Raw genomic sequence first — 19,158 nt, 5'->3', positions numbered from 1 at the left:
GTTGTCAAATTTCAAGGGTTCTACAGAGGTTAAAGAATATATCAATGAAGAAACTACAGATATGGAAGAGAATTCTGCAGAAGTCAATACAGAGATGGCTGCTGAAGAAACCAAAGAAACCAATAATTATTTGGTAGGTAGTTCTAAAGAGTTTGCTTTTATTTTTCCTGGGTCTATGTATACCAAAATGCTTACATATTTTTAACATTATTATATTGCAAGTTTATGGACTTCTTATAGAATAATTGCAGATTGTGATAAGTTGTTCAAAATCGAATTTAATTTTTCAAGTATTTTGGAGGCATGTATATTTCAAAGGAATTTTATCCTGTTCAGTTGAATTTATTTGCTTACTGGTGCTATCAAGTCGCAATCATACCTTGGTGTGCAATGGGAATAGCAAAGAGGTGCACAGAGTAAATTTAGTAAATTGGGAATAGCATGAGGTCAATTGATAGTTAACTTAGAATATGATGTTTACACAATAAAGGTCTCCTTGTAGAAGTTACAGCTTCAAATCAGATATGCATCCACTTACATGGATCCAGTCGTAACTGATACAAAACATTTAAATCTGAAAGGTAATCAATTTCTATTAAATCAATGTTTGTAATAGGGTGAGAAGGAGAGGGAGATATAGATAGGGATAGAAAGAAAACAAGGGGTAGTAAGGGGAGGAGAAAAAGAGAAAGGGTAAAGCGATAGAGATGGGGACAGAGAAAGCAGAGAGAAAGATGGATAAATGTGAGTGAGTGAGTGAGTGAGAGTGTGTGTGTGTGTGTGTGTGTGAGAGAGAGAGAGAGAGAGAGAGAGAGAGAGAGAGAGAGAGAGAGAGAGAGGTGATATATATAGGGATATACATAGTAGTAGTGTAATGTACCTTTCTTGGAGTAGTATTAATTAATAAATAATAATAATAAAATTGAAAACGAATGACATTAAAAAAAATTAAATATTAGTTAAGTTTAACAAAAAGTGAAAAGGCATGATTGGAAACGTTGTCTATGTGAGAGGTATAAAAGGGAGAGATGAGAACATCATTTGGGGGAAAAGGAGAAAAGGAAGATAGAGTGGAGCAAATGAATTAATGGGGCATTAAAACCAAGGAGATATTAAGGGAAGGAAAAGGAAAAAGTTAAGGAAGTGACATTTAAAGGGTGAAGGGTTGTGACTATTCATAAGGATTGTGACTCTTCGACATGGTTGTGACTCTTTGAGAGGGTTGTAAGTATAAAGTTTGTGACTCTTCAAAAGGATTATGATTACGAAGGGTTGTCTCTTTGAGATGAGTTTAATTATGAAAAGCTACGACTCTTCAAAAGAGGGTCTACTATGAATGGTCACGACTCTTGCTAAAAGGCATACACGATGAAGAGGTGTGACCTCTCCCTTGCATGGGAAGATATTGTTGCCCCACTTTTGTTTTCCAGTCTGTTGGCAAAAGTGAGTTATGTGTTTTAGATAAGATCAGTCTTTTCCCTGAATTGTTTGAGTCTAGGTCTAGAGCCTTGAAGGCTAGGTGATCTCTATCGGATTTTCCTATTTTACCTTCTCTCTCTTTATTGTTGGGTGGGTGTTCATTTTTGTCTTGTGATTGGTCGGGTAAGTTAGTACCTAGTCCGATAGAGATCAAATATACTCATTGCAGATCAGATATGTGCTCTATTTGCTCGTGGCGTATCATCTCTTGATAAAATGGGTGTTTGTGAAAATTCAAGAATTGTCTTCACCTTGGCGGGTTTCCAACCCATGAAGGCAATTTCTTGCGAAAGATCATTTCGAGACACATATAATTTAAGAAGTCCCCAGAGGTGCAAAATTTCAAAGAAACTGATGTTCGAATCCAAGATAAGACTCCTAAACATTATTTGGATTTATTATCATTCCAATATTCAACCTGGGCGGAGAACCTAGAATTGTCTTCTCCTTGGCGGGTTCCCAATCCATGAAGATAGTTCTTAGCAAAGCCGTTTGAAGTGAAAAGCAAGATGTTGAATGTCTCTCAAACGGGTCCTCGCGCCTTAACTTAGCAATCCCAAGTACTAGAAATGCAATTGCCAAAGGTTCGACCTAGAGGGAAGCATTGGCAAAAAAACGAAAATTGTCTTCTCCTTGGTGGGTTCCCTACCCATGAAGACAATTTTCCAATTATTCAAGAAAGATTGAGCTAACAAGTGAATTTGTTCCCCGCACTAGATTTGGAGCATGTCAGAATGACATTAGAACAAATCGAACCATTATAGAAAGAGGATATTGTCAGAATCTCATGCGGCATATTTTTATCAACGGAGTACTCCAATGACAACTTTCCAAAACTTAATGGAAAATGGAAAAGTAAGTAATGGGCTTATAGAAAGTTACTGTTGAGCTCAATAGAATAGTGAAAAGACCCCTAAATGTTCGTTGAACTTTTGCATTTACTATCCAACGGGTATTTCCTTAAATTTAATCCATGTGGCTCGAATTATGAAGAATAACGAATGAATCGAAACTCTCATATAAAGATGCACAAGTAGTTGAATAAGTTACATATGTTCCTTACTTCCTCATTCTATCAATACGTTGAGCCTTTGAAAAGTCTGTGATTGTTGCATTTGTTGTCTTATTCAATCTTTCGGTTCAAAATACTTTTAACAAACTCATGGCAACCAAGTTTGCGGGTTTCAATGGTTTGATAGGGATCAAGTCCCAACTGTAGAATTTCACGGACACATCCCTCTGCTTCTATGACATGGAAGATTTCCAAAGGAGGGTGAAATTTGAACGAATTCATCCCGTTACTGAAAAACTTAGAGGATGTTGTTTGGTTGAGGCTGCTGGTTTTCCGGTTGCAATACAAGCCCCGAAGCTGATTTATGAATGTATTCACCATTACAACCCAGAAATCAGGCAAATTCTTCTACTTGATGATACGGTATTAATCTCAATTGTTAGGCAAACAGTGGTGAACTGTCTTCGTGTGCCAGAGCGAGAGGAGTTCTTTGACTTGACTATCGGTGGGGCCGCCTCAAAATTCTCAGCAAAGAAGATGATTTAGAGGAAGGAGATCATGAGAACTTGGTTCCAGAAGCCACAGTGTGATAAGAGCAAAGTTCCTAAAACTTTGTTCGGAACCAACCTTAAGCCAGAAATAATTGACATTCTGGTCCTTCTGCATAGGTTGAGAGGTGAGGTAGAAGCCTTAAATTTCATTGAGCAATACTTCTTTCTAGTTCAAGTTATATGCTCGGACACCCAGTACATTGATCAGGCGCAAGAGGTAAGTGAGACTTTGTCCAATGCTCTCTAGGCAGCCAAGTTTTACAATACATTCTATATGTCTGCCTTCTTGATTTACATGCTGGCTTCATTGCAATTATGGCCAGGCCTTCAAAGATTAGAGAATTTCCTTGATGATGTTAAGACTTATGAGTTTTACCCATGTCTCCAATTACAAAATAGTTATGCAGATTATATTAAGGTGAATGATGCGTTTACCATGAGGATTTGCAGGGAACTACAAGGATGCTCGGAAAGGAGATCCAACCTAGAAGCCATGACTGCCATCAGTCAATTTGGATGTTACTTTATTTAGTTCTCATCATTTTGTTATTTGCGTCTTGCAACATTTGATGGATTTCCCTTGAAACTACCAAGGTATCCAAGTGACATAATCGTATTCATCGAGATTATACAACAAGCCCTGCAAGTGAACATATTGAGTTGAAGCTTGAAGAAGAAAGGCTACGAATTCTCCATGAGAGTTGGAGCCTTCAGTTGCAATACCTAGTCCAATGCCAAGAACATGATGAAGGCGTTCAAAAGGAAATACAAGCTGGACATGTATGAAGTCTTGAGGCCAATGTTCGACCCGAATGGATATACCAAAGATGTTCTATAGATTGGGAGCGTGATGAAACATATCACTACCATTGAGGATTATTGGGCCGATTGCAAAGATGAGTTCGAGAGACATGATCGAGCCTTAGCGAGGTTGATAGTTGATCAAGTAAAGATGTATAAGGTAAAGATTGATATAAATGGAGTTGAGGATGATGGTCAAAATATGTATAATGGTACTTATTTGACCAACTTGATGAACACTCCCATTAGTTCGGAACCTCATGAAGATGTTGTGGAGGATCTAGATATGATGGTCAGAATCTACCAAAGAACTGGAAAGTGGGTCGAGTGGACCATGGCATGGCGAAGTGATGAAGGGCCACACCACCCTACCAACTCATAAGCAAAAAATACAACAATATGGAGACAGAGATATAAAATGCTTCCCAAGCAATTTTGTTATATTTGAAAATCCTTACAACATCCGCTAGATGATATCATAGATATGACTTCTTCAAAAAGAAGTTTACAAATTCTTCAACGTAAGAGAATTCCCAAATAAGAATTTCCACAAGAAGAGTCTTCACACCAAGAGCTTCACCAAGAACTTCCCAACTAAGAGCCTTCACCTCTAAAGCTTCCACCCAAGAACTTCTACTTGAAGAGCTCCACCTTAAGAGTTTTCACACTTTGAAGCTTGACCTTTCAAAGCTTTCACACCTTCCAGCTTAATTAGAAATGCTCATATGCCTTGCTTAAATAGGCACTTACCACCCAATGCATGATTTATCCACAACCTTCTAGAATTCCACCTACACACCTCGATAAGTGGAATGACAACCATTTTTATTTTATTTTTCTATTATGCCACCTATGCACCTTGAAAATAGAAATTCCTTTATTTCTTTCTTTTCTCATTTTTCCCCTTTTTTAAAAATTATTTCTTCTCTAATTTTCGTCACTTTCTCTCTCCTCCACAATTTTTTTTTATTTTAAAATTTTACTTTCAACATGCCCTCTTTATTTTGGATGCAAGATGCTCCTGCATCAGACTCCCTAGCTCCGAAAAGATGTTCTAGTAACTGGAAGAACATCTTCTGGGATTTAGCACATAAATCCCAAACTAGTTCTTCACATATATGTCCTCCAAGTCTTCAACTTGCACACTTTTTCCGTTGTTTTTCTTCTTCTCCTTCGCATCCACCAAAGATGTTCCATAGGTCTGCTTCCCATGCTGATTTCCTATCTTCTTAGAATCTGCCAATTCAACTCGATTGCCAATACTTAGGTTCCTCGTACTGAGCTCTTCATTCTACAAAGGAATCAAGGAAAACTTCCTACCACCTTTCTCAACAGTAACACAATCATGCACAACCTTGCAATCATACTGCCAAGGTCTACCAAGTAACACATGACAACTGTTCATATCCACAATATCACACAGCACTTGATCCTTATACTGCCCAATCTGGAAATCAACAAGGCATTGCTCCTTCACTTCCAAAGCATACTCACCTTGGAACCAGCCAATCCTATAAGGACAAGGATGTTTCAATCTCTTCATACCAAGTTTCTGAACCATCTCCTTAGCAACAAGGTTATCAATACTACCACCATCTATAATCATCTTGCAAATTTTGCCACCAGACTTACAAAAAGTCTTGAACAAACTTGTCCTCTAACAAGAATCCAATTTCTTCTTACCCTTTAGTACTAAACTCGTCCTCTGACAAGAATCCAATGTCTTCTTACCCATTAGTACTCGCCGAGCCAACAAACTTTCTCCTTCCTCAGGTTGACTTTCGTGGACTTCAACCTTATTCACAATAGCAGCTGTCCTACCAATAGGACATTGAAAAGATCTATGCCCTTGTTGACCACACTTGAACGAACAATTACCTCTGAATACACCTCCACCTGTCCTTCTTCTTTGTTGAATAGGTTTTGGTTCACCTTCTTCTTTTGGGTTAGCTTGTACCGAACTATCTTGCTTCTCCTTCCCTTGGGAACTACCTTGATTCTTCCTCTTTAGCTTCTCCTCTACTCTCAAAGCATACTGATAAGCATCCTCAATTGAAGAAATATTCAGCATACCAACCTCATCTTGAATATTGAATCTTAAATCATTAATGTACTGCACTACCTTCTCCTTTGACAATTCTCTATGCCCAGACCGAATAGTCAACTTGTAGAACTCCTCGGTGTAATGCTTCACAGTCATATTCTTCTGTTTCAGATTCTGCAACTTCTTAAACAACTCAAGTTCATAATCAGTAAGAATGAACTTAGCCTTCAACTTAGTCAACATCAATTTCCATCTAGTGATCTTCATTTCAACTTCCTCTTCTTTGTCTCTTTGCAGTTCCTTCCACCGAAGAGCAGCATGTCCCTTCAGCTTAGTTTGTGCCAACCTTACTCTCAGTGGATCTTCAATACCCTCAAGCTAAAAGTAGACCTCTAATTCACCAATCCAATCAATTAGGTCTTTAGGATTCAAAGTACTTGAAAAATTAGAAACCTCCATCTTATGCTTCAGCTTCAACTGAGATCTAGGTCGAGCAAACTGACTAGCCCTAATCCCAATAGGTCTCTCCTCACGATCAGTTCTATCCTCACTAGCAGCTTCAAAGTCCTTGGCAACTTCATCATAACTGCCTTCAGTACCCACATGCTTAGGTACACCACCCAAAGCACTTACAATTTCAGCAATCATGTCACTCTTCATCAATGCAATCTCTGATTTGAGCTCTACTCTTATCTTCTCTAAGATCCTTTCTTCCATAGCATCACTGAGGTCTTCATTTTCCTTAGGGTCCAATCTTCTTGGAGGCATCTTCCAAAATTTTAGCAAACCCTAAGCAACAAATCCACCAATCTAAAAGATCAATTAGCCACAAGATCAACTTTCTTTGCAAATCCTGGTGTAGACTGCCTCACGTTCGTCAATCTGTCCACACACTCAGGAACTCCCGCTTTGATACCACTTGATGAAGGGCCACACCACCCTACCAACTCATAACCAAAAAATGCAACAATATGGAGACAAAGAGAGATAAAATGCTTCCCAAGCAATTTTATTATACTTGAAAATCCTTACAACATCCACAAGATGATATCATAGATATGACTTCTTCAAAAATGAGTTTACAAATTCTTCAATTTAAGAGGACTCCCAAATAAGAATTTCCACAAGAAGAGTCTTCACACCAAGAGCTTCACCAAGAAGAACTTCCCAACTAAGAGCCTTCACCTCTAAAGCTTCCACCCAAGAATTTCTACTTGAAAAGCTACACCTTAAGAGCTTTCACACCTTGAAGCTTGGCCTTCCAAAGCTTTCACACCTTCCAGCTTGATTAAAAGTGCTCATATGTCTTGCTTAAATAGGGACTTACCACCCAATGCATGATTTATCCACAACCTTCTAGAATTCCACCAACACAATATCCACAACCTTCTAAGATTCCACCTACACAATATCTACAACCTTCTAGAATTCCACCTACACACCTCGATAAATGGAATGACAATCATTTTTATTTTATTTTTCTATTACGCCACCTATGCACCTCGAAAATAGAAATTCTTTTTTTTTGTTTCTTTTCTCCTTTTTCCCCTTTTTAATTTTTTTTATTATTTCTCCAATTTTTGTCACTTTCTCTCCACAATTTTTTTTTTAAATTTAAAATTTTTACTTTCGAGATGCCCCCTTTATTTCAGATGGAAGACGCTCCTGCATCACGAAGCAGGAGCAAAGGCATGCTCACTCACTCCTCCCCAAATGTGACTGCACCTTCATCTTCTCAAAGTGGTGCTTCAGGCACAATCCTACCTCTCACTCAAGGACCTCCATAGTCAGTCGGAGGACGTGATCAACCTCCTGACAAGAACATACCACTTGATAAAACTTGTCAAGATAGTTTAGTGCTAGTAATCGAACCAGAGGTAGAGTTTGAGAAGAAGAAGGCTAAAGAATTAAAGGACACTGCAGTCATGGTGGCTCTCTCACCCCACAACAGTCCAATTACGTCCTAAGTGCTACATTACTCCTACCAAGTAGCCCCTCAAATACAAGTGGTCGACCTTGGAGATGGAGGGGGTAGTGAAAGTGAATCTACAGAGTCAGATAAAGGAGCAGAGAAAGCATTTATAGCAGAGAAAGCATCTGGAGCAGAAAAAGCATTTGAAGTGAAGAAAGTGTCTGAAGCCCCGAAACTCATTTCTCCGGCTCCAAAGAATCCTTTCTCTTTAACTACAAAGACATTAGCTTTTGTTAAGAGAAAAATGTTCAGTGTGGATACATTAGGAACAACATCTAAGGTAATTGGCACTAAGTCATGGCTCGAAGATACCTTAGAAAGAGGAAAAGGAAAGAAGGAGCCCCAAACAAAGAGACTCTATCTCAAGCTATTTGTTTCGGGTCAACATTGAGTAAAGTTAAGAAGTAGAAGACTTTGTCAATTCTCGGCCAAGACCCTCATACATGACACTTAATTATGGAGATTGCTAAGCCCACCAAGGAGGGAAGAATTGAAGACCTAACTACATAAGATTTCGCATTGTAGTCTGTAGACCTCAGAGAAGTTAGACATGACACCAAAGTGAGCTTGTGGAAATCAACAAATGAAGTGATTGAGGGACAACTCGAAGGTCTCAAACTGGCCAAAGTCATAATGAAGGCGAAAATCCACGAGCTTAATTGCTTCATCAGGCAACTAATTACTTTGCTGGCAAGTATTTTGGGAGTGTCAACCACTAGTGACCCTACAACCACATACATTCAAGCTATCATCTCCTAGCTACAAGAAAACAAGTACTTGGGGCAAATTGGTGGGGGTTGGAGTGGAAAACTCAAGTCTGAAGGACTTGTAGTCATAAAGCTACTTGGAAACGCAGTGCTGAAGCTTGAAACAGAGAAAGATAACATCTCGGCTAACTGGGCTACCCTATCAACAGAAAGGGCTAAGATTGAGGAGTGCATCTCACTATTGAAGATGATCATCCAAATTAAGGCTAAGGAAACAATAGAGGCAAAGATTCTGCCAAGAGGAGATGAGCCCTTATTTGAATGGCAACAGAGTATGCACCCTTATTTGAATGGCAACAGAGTATGCAATTCAAGGCCAAAATGATTTCAGTAGTAGAAGAAGGACTAAAAGAAATAGAGAACAAAGTTAAGGTGGAATAGGATAGAAACTATAAATTGGTAAAAGGTCTACACACTGACTCCCAAACTAGTGGATAAGGGAAGGGGATAGTAGGGGTTGTTGTCATGCAAAAGAATTTCTCTAGTTATTTGGATAATCTAACAGAGAAATCTACTAATCATCAGGATAGAGTGTCCGATCTCTAACGATTTAGTAGGTGTATACACGTGGTGACGGAGGAATCACAAGAATGTCTAAATGGTATCAAAGACCTGGCCCGAGAACACTCCAAGTGGCTCCTGAGATACACCAATGTTTATGGTCACCGACACAAAGATCTTATTCCGATCATTGTCACCGCCAAGGCCTATAAGGTGAAGTCGGAAAAGGTGAAGAAGGCGAAGTAACGTCTCTCCCGCCCTTTTGTATTTTGATGAGTAGTTGTGACTGATAACTGGCTCCTTGTCATTTGTCATTTTTGAGGAGACGAACCATTTGAGTTCCTTTTTGTAACTCTCATCTTGAAATCCTATATGTACCTAACTAAAAGATTAATGAAAGGTCGGCTAATTTTTGGTGTGAGATACTTCATGTTGCAAAGACAAGTTGAATGTGTTATATATCAATTATATATTGTTCCATTGTTTTGGTTAGTTTTAGATATAATTTTCAATTGAATTGAGTTAAGGAATAAATAGAGCTTTGTTCCCCTGTTCAATGCAGCGAATTGAGGATAATAATAGTGTTATCGAAGGTTAAAGAGATTTTGTCTCGCATTTTTCTTTAAATTAGTCCCTTGTATATTAGAGTTAGAAGTATTCTGTTAAATAGCTAATTCATAGATAGAATTCATCACTGTATCGTCAAATTTTACGGGTTCATAAGATGTGTGAGTCCATAGATTTGATTAGCATGAACACCTGAATCTTTGCTTGAGTTAGTTCCTGTTTAGGCCTAACTTTGTTTACCGCTTCTATTCTCTGGTCAAGAACAACCCCCCTTTTAGAATTAGGAACAAACAAAATTCATTGCAAACCATAATCATAAAGGAGATGTACCTATAAAATTAAGAGGGAAAGCAATCGTTTAACTACGATTTCCCAACTGTTGTAATCAGTCATTGTTCAGAAGTATTGGGCATTCAAAGAGTTAATAAAAGAGAACAATCTGTTTACCAACAAATATAAAGTAGAAGAAGTATTAAATGAAATTGGAGAAAAGGGAGTAGAGTAGATCTAGTGCAGATTTAGGGTAAAAGGAGGGATCTTTAATAAGACTTGAGAAGAAAGAAGAAAATGAGAAGAGGATATGTAGATCTTAAATGGGATGTGTGCCAATTTGAAAAGAAGTAAGGACAGGTTTGATTAGTGAGAGATGGGTGAACATTAACTAAGGAGTGAAACGAGAAATAGTTATCAAATCAATGTATCTTTTTATAACTAAATGGTGTGACCATTTGATAAGGGGATTGTTTTCCTTACTAGGTCTATGTTTATAACAAAATAAAATGCATATATAACATAGGAGTTAGCATATACAATGTATTTTAGAGAACTCAAAACTGTATGCTCATTACTTTTAGGTTCATTACAATATATCTCAGAGAAAATACTAGTACCGCACATAACATTTCATAACATCCACTAGGGTAAGTACAATGCATATATAGAAAGGTGTTAGATGCCAACCATAAGCTAATTGTGACCCCTCGATAACAACACTTTGACTAACAAATGCTAATTACCCGACCACAACATCTCCCCCAAAAATAGATAGTTGTTTAGATAACACACCACAAAATAGAGAGTTACAATTAGACAAAACAAAAACCAAGAAGCAAGGGGCCAAGGAAGTGTCCTTGACGAGGAAGGTGCCAATGGTGGTGTCAGTGTTGCCAATTGCACTCTCAACTGGTGAACTTGCTGGGCCTAATGCTAATTAAAATCAAGAAGCAAGGGGCCAAGGAAGCATCCTTGATGAGGAAGGTGTCGATGGTGGTGTGAATGCTGCTAATTGCACTCTCGATTGGTGAACTTGCTGGACCTAATGCTTCAAATTCCACTCAACTACCAACTCTCACTGATATGTTGCCTTCACCATAAATGTTGTCTCCAACACCTCCTTATCCTTCATCATTGTCCATCAACGTTTCCAAAAGGTAAGCCTATACTTTCAGCCTCTTAGCCCTCTCTTGATCTAACTGCTCCTTGTATTGAGCCTCCAAGGCCTCCATTTAAGCCCAATGCTGGGCTAGCTCGTTATCTAGCATCCCAATCTAAGAAGGTAACTCCGCTTGAGCCATAGTAGCTTCACCTGCTTGGCCTTTGTTGGATGATGAGCCCTCTCTAGTTCATAATATCCCTCCCTGAATGCCTTCTCCACCCTCTGAAGTAAGGACTAAGTCCTATTCTCCCCAATGATCTTGTGATGCGTCCAATCCTCTATCATGTAAAGGGTTTCTATACTAGGCCATCTCCAAGTGTCTAAACACTATACAAACTCTGATGTACAACCTCTTGTAGCAAATGCAAGTGATTGCTTGAGAGCCTCATGCATCACCCCATGGGCCCTTTGCTTTCATGTTGAATCCATTATTCTCTATGCACTAGCCTCCAAATTATGCAAGCCATGGCGAGTCTCGGATCCATGGACATAGGTTAGGGCCCTCCCCTCTGAGTTGTCTCCCTGCATATCCATGATAGGATGAGGTACTAGCTCTAACTCGCACATATGAGAACTACCTTCCTCCAAATAAAAACTCTCTATTGACGCTATTGTGGAGAGAGGGATCTAGGTGCGAAGGGCGCCATAGGAGTCAACTCGAAGTTGCCAATTGGGCTCTCAACTGGTGAACTTGTTAAGCCCAATGCTTCAAGTTTTTGTCAACTACCCTCTCACTCATAGGTTGCTTTCACCATAAATGTTGCCTCAACACTTCCTTAGCCTTCTTATCATTCTCCATCAATGTTGCCACAATGCAAGCCTCTGTCGTGAGCCTCGTAGCCCTCTCTTGATCTAACTATTGCTTGTATTGAGCCTCCAAGACCTCCATCTGAGCCCGATGCTGGGCTAGCTCGTTCTCCAACATCTCGATCCAAAAAGCTAACTCCTCTCGAGCCAAAGTAGCTTCACTTGCTTGGAGTCTATTGAATGCTGAGCTCTTTGTAGCTCATAATATCCCTCCTCGAATGCTCGTTCAACCCTCTAAAGTAAGACTTAGTCCTATTCTCCTCAACGAGCTTCTGAAGCATCCAGTTTTTTATCATGGTACGAGTTTCTATACTAGGCGATCCCCGAGAGTCAAAGCTCTCTACAAAATATGATGCACAACCTGTTGTATCGAATGCAACCACTTGAGAGCCTCATACATCACCCCATGGGCCCTTTGCTCTCATGTTGAATCCACTATTCTCTATTCATTTGCCTCCAAATCATGCAAGCCATGGTGAGTCTCGAATCCATGATGAACATAGGTTGGGGTCCTCCCCTCTCACTTGTCTCCGCTCTCTACAAAATCTGATGCACAAACTGTTGTATCGAATGCAAGTAACCACTTGAGAGCCTCATACATCACCCCATGGGCCCTTTGCTCTCATGTTGAATCCACTATTCTCTATTCATTAGCCTCCAAATCATGCAAGCCATGGTGAGTCTCGAATCCATGATGAACATAGGTTGGCGTCCTCCCCTCTCACTTGTCTCCCTACATATCCATGATAGTCTGGGAGGCTAGCTCTAATTTGTGCATATGAGAATTACCTTTCTCCAAATAAAAAACTCCATTGATGCGTGCTATTGTAGAGAGAAGTCCAGGTCCGAAGGATGCCATAAGGGTCAACTCAAAGTGACTGAACCTAGTTTGCATGCTCTCGCTTGGAACTACCATCTCATCACTTGAGTCAACATGTCAACTCCTCAATTACTCTACAACTCCTCTCTTGTCAACTGCTTCATAGCCTCTAGTATTGTTTCAACCACCTCTACCACCTCTGGTTCAATTGTTGCTACTATGGGATCTCTTTGATATAAAAGTCTCAACTATTACTCATTGCTCCACAACAATAGTGTTGGTACTTAGAGGTGTCAAGGTGGATGGGTTTTGCTACTCCTTGAATCTTGTTATGGGCAAGGCTCCCACTATTACCCTTGACAAGATAGATAGAGTCAATCCCCCCAAATAGACAAGTTGGAGCAAAAGCAACCATCTATGCACGTCCAACCAAGGGTGTTAGGATACCAGATAGTATTACAACATCTGAAGGGCTGTCAACTCCAATCTTTGTGTCCAACGCTTCTCTCTCAGGTTGAGTGACTGTCTCCTCGTTTCCCCATCTGAAAACTCCCCCAGCTAGCCCTTAAGGTATCCTTTGACTCCTGATCACTAGCATCACCCTCCTAACCATCTGTGTCTGATTCTATCTTTGACATGCTTATATGGAACTTGCGCTTTTTACTAGATTGAACATCACCACTGGTTGTTGAAGAGTCTAAATGCATCCAATAGAAAATAGGTGTTTGGAAGGGGTGTACATGACCATGCGACACCTATTCATGTAGGTGGTGAGAGATTTGTGTTCGTACAACCTCCAAATTGAGTCCAATGGCGTCATGGGGCATGTAAAAGGTCCTATGTAATAGGGTTATAAACTCCATCTTGTTAGCTAGTATGGAGGCCCAGCCATATAGTGTGCATTCCTCAACCCATTCGTCGAAGCAATCTGTGCTACTGCTATAATAGAGGTGTTGTTGGCTTCTTTTAGTCGTCTCTTTAGAAAGTCTAACAAGTATTTCCACTCACAATGGTGCAAGAAATGCTTTTTCCAGACCACACTCTTTGCTTGCTTGCATTAGAGTGTCCCATTCTTCTGGTTAAAATTATCTCAACACATCATTTGCAGAGAGTGTCTTTCTGTTTAGGGGTCATCTTCGTGACCTTATTAATCTTTTTTCCCTTCAGTCTTAGAATGTGAAGTACATGAGTGACACAAAAGGTAAAAATGAGACTGTAACCTTACATAATTGGTTCTCGAACATTAACTGCTGTTTGTGCTTGTAATAGGTTCCAAACATGGCTCTTTGAGGTACGTCAGACTCTCTAACAAAAAAGATTGGCATTTGGATAACTATGTGTACTAGTGTGTGCCTAAGGGGAGCTTTATAGAGTAGTTTAGTGGGGTTTTCTTCCACCACGTTGTACACTCATTGCCATTGAAGCCCTCAAAGGTAATTGTATCTATTGTCATGTCATCCTTGTGTGTTTGGATTCTTGGTTGCATTTCCTTTCAGTAGTCTTTGCAATATCTATTCTTCTCGCAAGCCTTACTTTTGAAGGCATTCTTTTTGTTCCTCTATCAATTGGTGAAGGTAACTGTTGTAACTGATTTTTCTAATTGCCTTTTTGTGCATCCATCAATTAGCTTTTCTTATTGTAGAAATCAATTATGAATATCAATTTCTATGTTGTACAATTTGTAATCCATAATTGTCGTGCGGTGATACCTTTCTCATGTTCCTTTTGTAGTTATTTTGCCTCCTGTTGTGTGCCTGTGTGGTCTTGTTTGACTCAATTTTCTTATGGCCGTACAAGTTGCTCTTTCTGTACTTTGTATCTTGTGAAGCCTTGTCTTTGGTTGTGGCTTTATGCTATTGCCAAATATTTACCTTCGCATAATTGTTGTTGATTCCACACATAAAACATGTTGTATGATGTCTTTAATCTCCTCCTAATGCTTATGCAGTCTTTGTGTTCTTTCAATGCAATGTTTTCTTTTATTATCGTGCAGATTTCTTACTTCAAAAGCCATAGACTTGCTTCTTTGTTGAATTACCTTATCTCCAAACCTCCGAACCTCCATGCGGCCTTTGACTTCTGTACTTTTTCTTTGTATGGTGGTTTCTAATACACCTTGCCCAATCTTCACTTTCTTTTCTATATTATTTTTTCCTGTCTTGTTGTGCGGTGGGCTATCATCCTATGTTGTTTTTTGTATTCTCTTCCCTTTTGTTGGCTCTTATTTTCGTACAATGACACTACATGCAGTTTCTATTCCTTTGTTGCGTATGTTCTTCACAAGTTGTAGGTGCATATCCCTCCCCATTCTTACTCTTCTTTTCTATTGTACAATCTTCAATCCCTTTGTGTAGTCTCCTTGTTTTTGTGTGGTGTCATCATACGAAACTTACCTTACCATTTTTGCCATGCTTTACTTCCAATCCCCCTTATTTGCATTCACTTTGTTTGTGCAGAATATTTTGGGTCCCACCATTGTATGGTCTTTTCATTGCCTACAGTTTTGTGTTTGCATGCCTTATGACTATCCTTGTACGGTTTGGTCTACAGCCCAAACAAGGTCACTTCAATGCCTTCTTTCATGATACAACTTCAACTTCATCTCGTTAATGGGTTCCATGATCGGCTGACCGTCCATAGTTTACAACTTTACTGCAATGTTCCCTCCAGCCTACTTCTTTGTTCCCTATGACCTCCTGAATTCTGTTGGGGCCCAACCATCATACATTGAACTTGCTTGGTTTTATCTCATTGTGCCCATTCTATTTTAGTATCAACTGACTTGGATTTAACCTTATCCATCAATGTTCTTATTGTGCTAGAGTTTATGACATTGCTAGGTTGCCTCTGTGGTCCACTTAGCCGTAAGCCTTCACTCATCCAACTTATTCGATGTGTACAACTGCTCCCTCAGGATTTCCGTATCACCCAATTGATTCTTGATTGCTATCTAGAGACTTGATACAATGAACTTTGTCGGTACAATAGCTTCTTAGTTGTACATGAATTAGAAAGGTGCTTGGCCAGTTGTGACCTTGTATGTCCTTTTTGTATGCCCATTACACCAACAACAATTTCTCCTCCCAAACATCTTGTTCAACTTTGCATGACTTCTACATCACCGTAACAAATATATAGTTGGTATCTTATGCTTGCTTATTTGTTCTCGAATAATAGGCACTCGACACTGAGTGAAAGTTCTCGAACTTCATTGTGAATAGTTTGACCACATGGTTCACAAAGTGCCCTCCTTGATCGCTAGTGTATTGAATTTGAATGTCATACCGAGTGTTGATTTGTTTTAAATGAAGCATGTTGTGGTCATGGCCAAGTTGTCTTGTGGGGCTCGTGCTTTGCCCACTTTGTCAAATACTTCGTTGCCACAATAATATACTAATACTTATATGCACTATTGGTCTTTAGCGGTTTAATAAAGTCCAGTCCCCATCGTGCAAACAACTCTTCAAGTCTTGCTTTCCTTCTAACAAGTATCATACCTGATTACCCATTCTTGAGTATCATTGTATAGAATAGGCCACCACAAACCTGCCAACATCACCTTTTGAGCTAGTGTCTAGACCTATGTGGCCTTTGACGAGATCCTCGTGTGCCTATTTCAAAGCACTTGGAACCTCTTCTTCCATGACACATCTTTTTAAGACTTGGTCGGGTCCCATCTTATAGAGTGACTCGTTGATCAATTGGAATGTACTACTTTATAGTTCCCTCTCTCAGAACTCTCGGAACCTCTTCTTCCACGACACATCTCCTTAAGACTTGGTTTGGTCCCATCTTATTGAGCAACTTGATGATCAACTTGAATGTTCTACTTTTAAGGACTAACTTTCTTCTCTCTCCCAGTAACATGTCCTTTGGAAACTATGAGGTCGAGTGATACTCATCAATACTAGTATACTGTGAGGGTAGTACCGCTATGTGAAAAAGATGAGCATCTAGAAATTTTTAGTTCACTGCCATTTGGCAGCGTCAACTTAATCCTCGATAGCTAGTCAATAATTACATGGAGTCAGCGTTGGCAATATGACCAATCAATCAAATGAGGTGAGATACGTGGTTGTCATTTATGGCAACATTTGTTTTGCAGTTTAGTCATGATTATTTGTGAAGGAAAATTGTCTAAGTATCAGATAGTGTTATAGCAGCATGGCAAGATTTATTGATAGCGGAGTATTCCCTTGGAATATTCTCTTGCGCAGTAACCCTAGATGCATGATGTCATCCTGATTATGCATACCGGTGTGTATGTCCGTATGATCAATTGAGTTCAAGATATGGAAGAAATATTGATGTAGTTATTTTACAGTGCAGAACAGAGCATGACAACAAATTGACTTGTACGACTTGTAGAATTGTTTTGATTATTAAATCTTGTTGAGCCAACTCTAAGGATGATATGTGGGCCGACTAAGGAAGAATTTATTAATATATTTGATATAAGTAAAGAACTTCAAATGTGAAGTTAAAATAAGAAGTGAATGTGAATGCGATATTATGATATGGGATGCGAAGCAATGTTATGCGAGATATGATGCAAGTTGATACGTGTGCAGTCATTCTTGTATGAAGAACTGACAATCAGAAGTATTGCGAAGTACAAGAAGTGATCCAGTATTGTATGTATACCTATTCTCTTCAAGAACTTATTGTATAGTTGCATGTTAGGGCAGTGGGCTCTTCTTGCGCACATCTGTATATGATTTACCAACTCCTAACAAGGTTGAGGCTTCTAACAAGGCCTAGTCTCCTAACAGAGACTTAAGACACTATAGATTCTTCATAGACTCCTAACAGGGTCAATATCCTTAATCGGATTCTTTTATAAAGTGAATCATCTAGTGGGTTTCATCCCACCGTTGTTTTCCCTTGGCCAGGGTTTCTCTAGTTAACAAAATATGGTGTTGTGAGCTCTCTCTATGTATGATTGTTTCTACTATTCAGCATTGTTGGTTTATTTTCTTATGCATATGACAAAGTAATTAATAATATTCAGTTGTGGGTAAAAAGATTGAAAATATTGATTCACCCCCTTCCTTAGTATTATCTATTTCTAACAATTGGTATTAGAGCTTACTTATTCAAAAGAGGCTTAACAACTTGAATAAGATCCCTATGGATATGGAACAATTGAAGAAGAATATTGAAGAAGCTCTTGAACAAATTGATCTTCTTATTGATGAAAGAGATGGCCTAAAGGACAGATATAGAGATGCAAAAGCTTACATTGGTGAACTAAAGGACAAGATAGATGACCTGAAGCAAAAAGAACCTAGTGAGCAAACCAGTGATGATGATATTGAAGATCTAAAGAAAGAAAATGAGATCTTGAAACATGAGTTAAAAATAGTTGAACTCAAGCTAAGTCTCAAGAAAAATGGAGGGAAGAATGACTCTGAAATAAAGGCTGAAAATGCTGATCTAAGATCCCAGTTAAGCAAGGTAACATCTGAATTGGAACCTATCAAGTTAGAGCATGCATAATTAGAAAAATACAACACTATTGTGAAAGGTGAGTTGGTACAAACAAAACAACAACTTGAGAGAAATTATATACTAGTAGTGAAAAGATTGAAGAACAAATATTTGTATAGAGACCTAGTTATGACAAGACTGGACTTGGATTCTTCCTTGGACAATCCACCAAGAAATCTATTGAGAAAAAAGAACCTGATACCCCTGAAGTCAAAAATGATTTAAGAATAAGCAAAACAGATGATACATCTAAGGACAAGGAGAATGTTGTTCACTTTGAGAAATCTAAAGAATCTGATCAAGATGAGGATAACAGAAGAAAGAAACCTCATGCCTAGTGTAATGAAGTTGAACATACTGGAGACGATTGCAAAGGTAAGTCTTTTAAACCTATTTCAAATTTTTATTGGCATAATTGTCATGGATATGGACATTATGCAGTAGATTGTAAGAAACCTAAATTTGATAGTGATAATGCAAATAGTAGAATGTCTAGGAACACTAACCGTACATGCAATAGAAGAAGATCTCATAGCAATGAAAGTGGAGAAAGAAGATATTGTTTGTTACAGATGCAACAATCTTGGACACATAGTAAGGAATTGCAGAGCACTTGATAACCAGAATAATGAACAAAGAAGGAATGTACCTGTATGTCAATCATGTAATAACTTTGGACACACAACAAAGTTTTGTAGAATGGATAGAAGAAACCTTAATAGGAATCAGAATCACAGAAGGAACAATAGAAGAAATGATGACAGTCTGAAGGAAGAGCTGATATCTAAGAATTTGAGGAAATATTTGTAAAAGCAAGAGAAGCTGGAAGTTCTCACACAATTCAGGAAGAAGCTCATCCTAATATACTTGACAAGATAGTAAAGTCACTTATTGTCCGTGACCCATCTTACC

At 38.9% G+C, this 19,158-nt stretch overlaps 1 protein-coding gene across 10 annotated transcripts in view; it reads left to right on the top strand.

The window, feature by feature from the left end:
- LOC149566325 (uncharacterized) overlaps positions 1 to 19,158 on the top strand; it is a 161,398-nt gene that overhangs the window by 106,503 nt on the left and 35,737 nt on the right. For all 10 annotated transcript variants that reach the window (XR_016362155.1, XM_089819729.1, XM_089819725.1 and 7 more), the window contains one exon: positions 17 to 133. Coding sequence is in view for 9 of the 10 variants with exons in the window: in XM_089819729.1 (XP_089675855.1) it covers positions 17 to 133 (117 nt within the window). In the remaining variant the exon portion in view is untranslated. The remainder of the gene's footprint in view (positions 1 to 16; positions 134 to 19,158) is intronic.

This window comes from Cupressus sempervirens, chromosome 3 (genome assembly GCF_028749045.1).
Source record: "Cupressus sempervirens isolate cs-2001-9-10 chromosome 3, ASM2874904v1, whole genome shotgun sequence".
Classification (NCBI taxonomy): Eukaryota; Viridiplantae; Streptophyta; class Pinopsida; order Cupressales; family Cupressaceae; genus Cupressus; species Cupressus sempervirens.
Note: the sequence above shows the minus strand (reverse complement) of the source record. Positions and strands in the feature narration are given on the sequence as shown.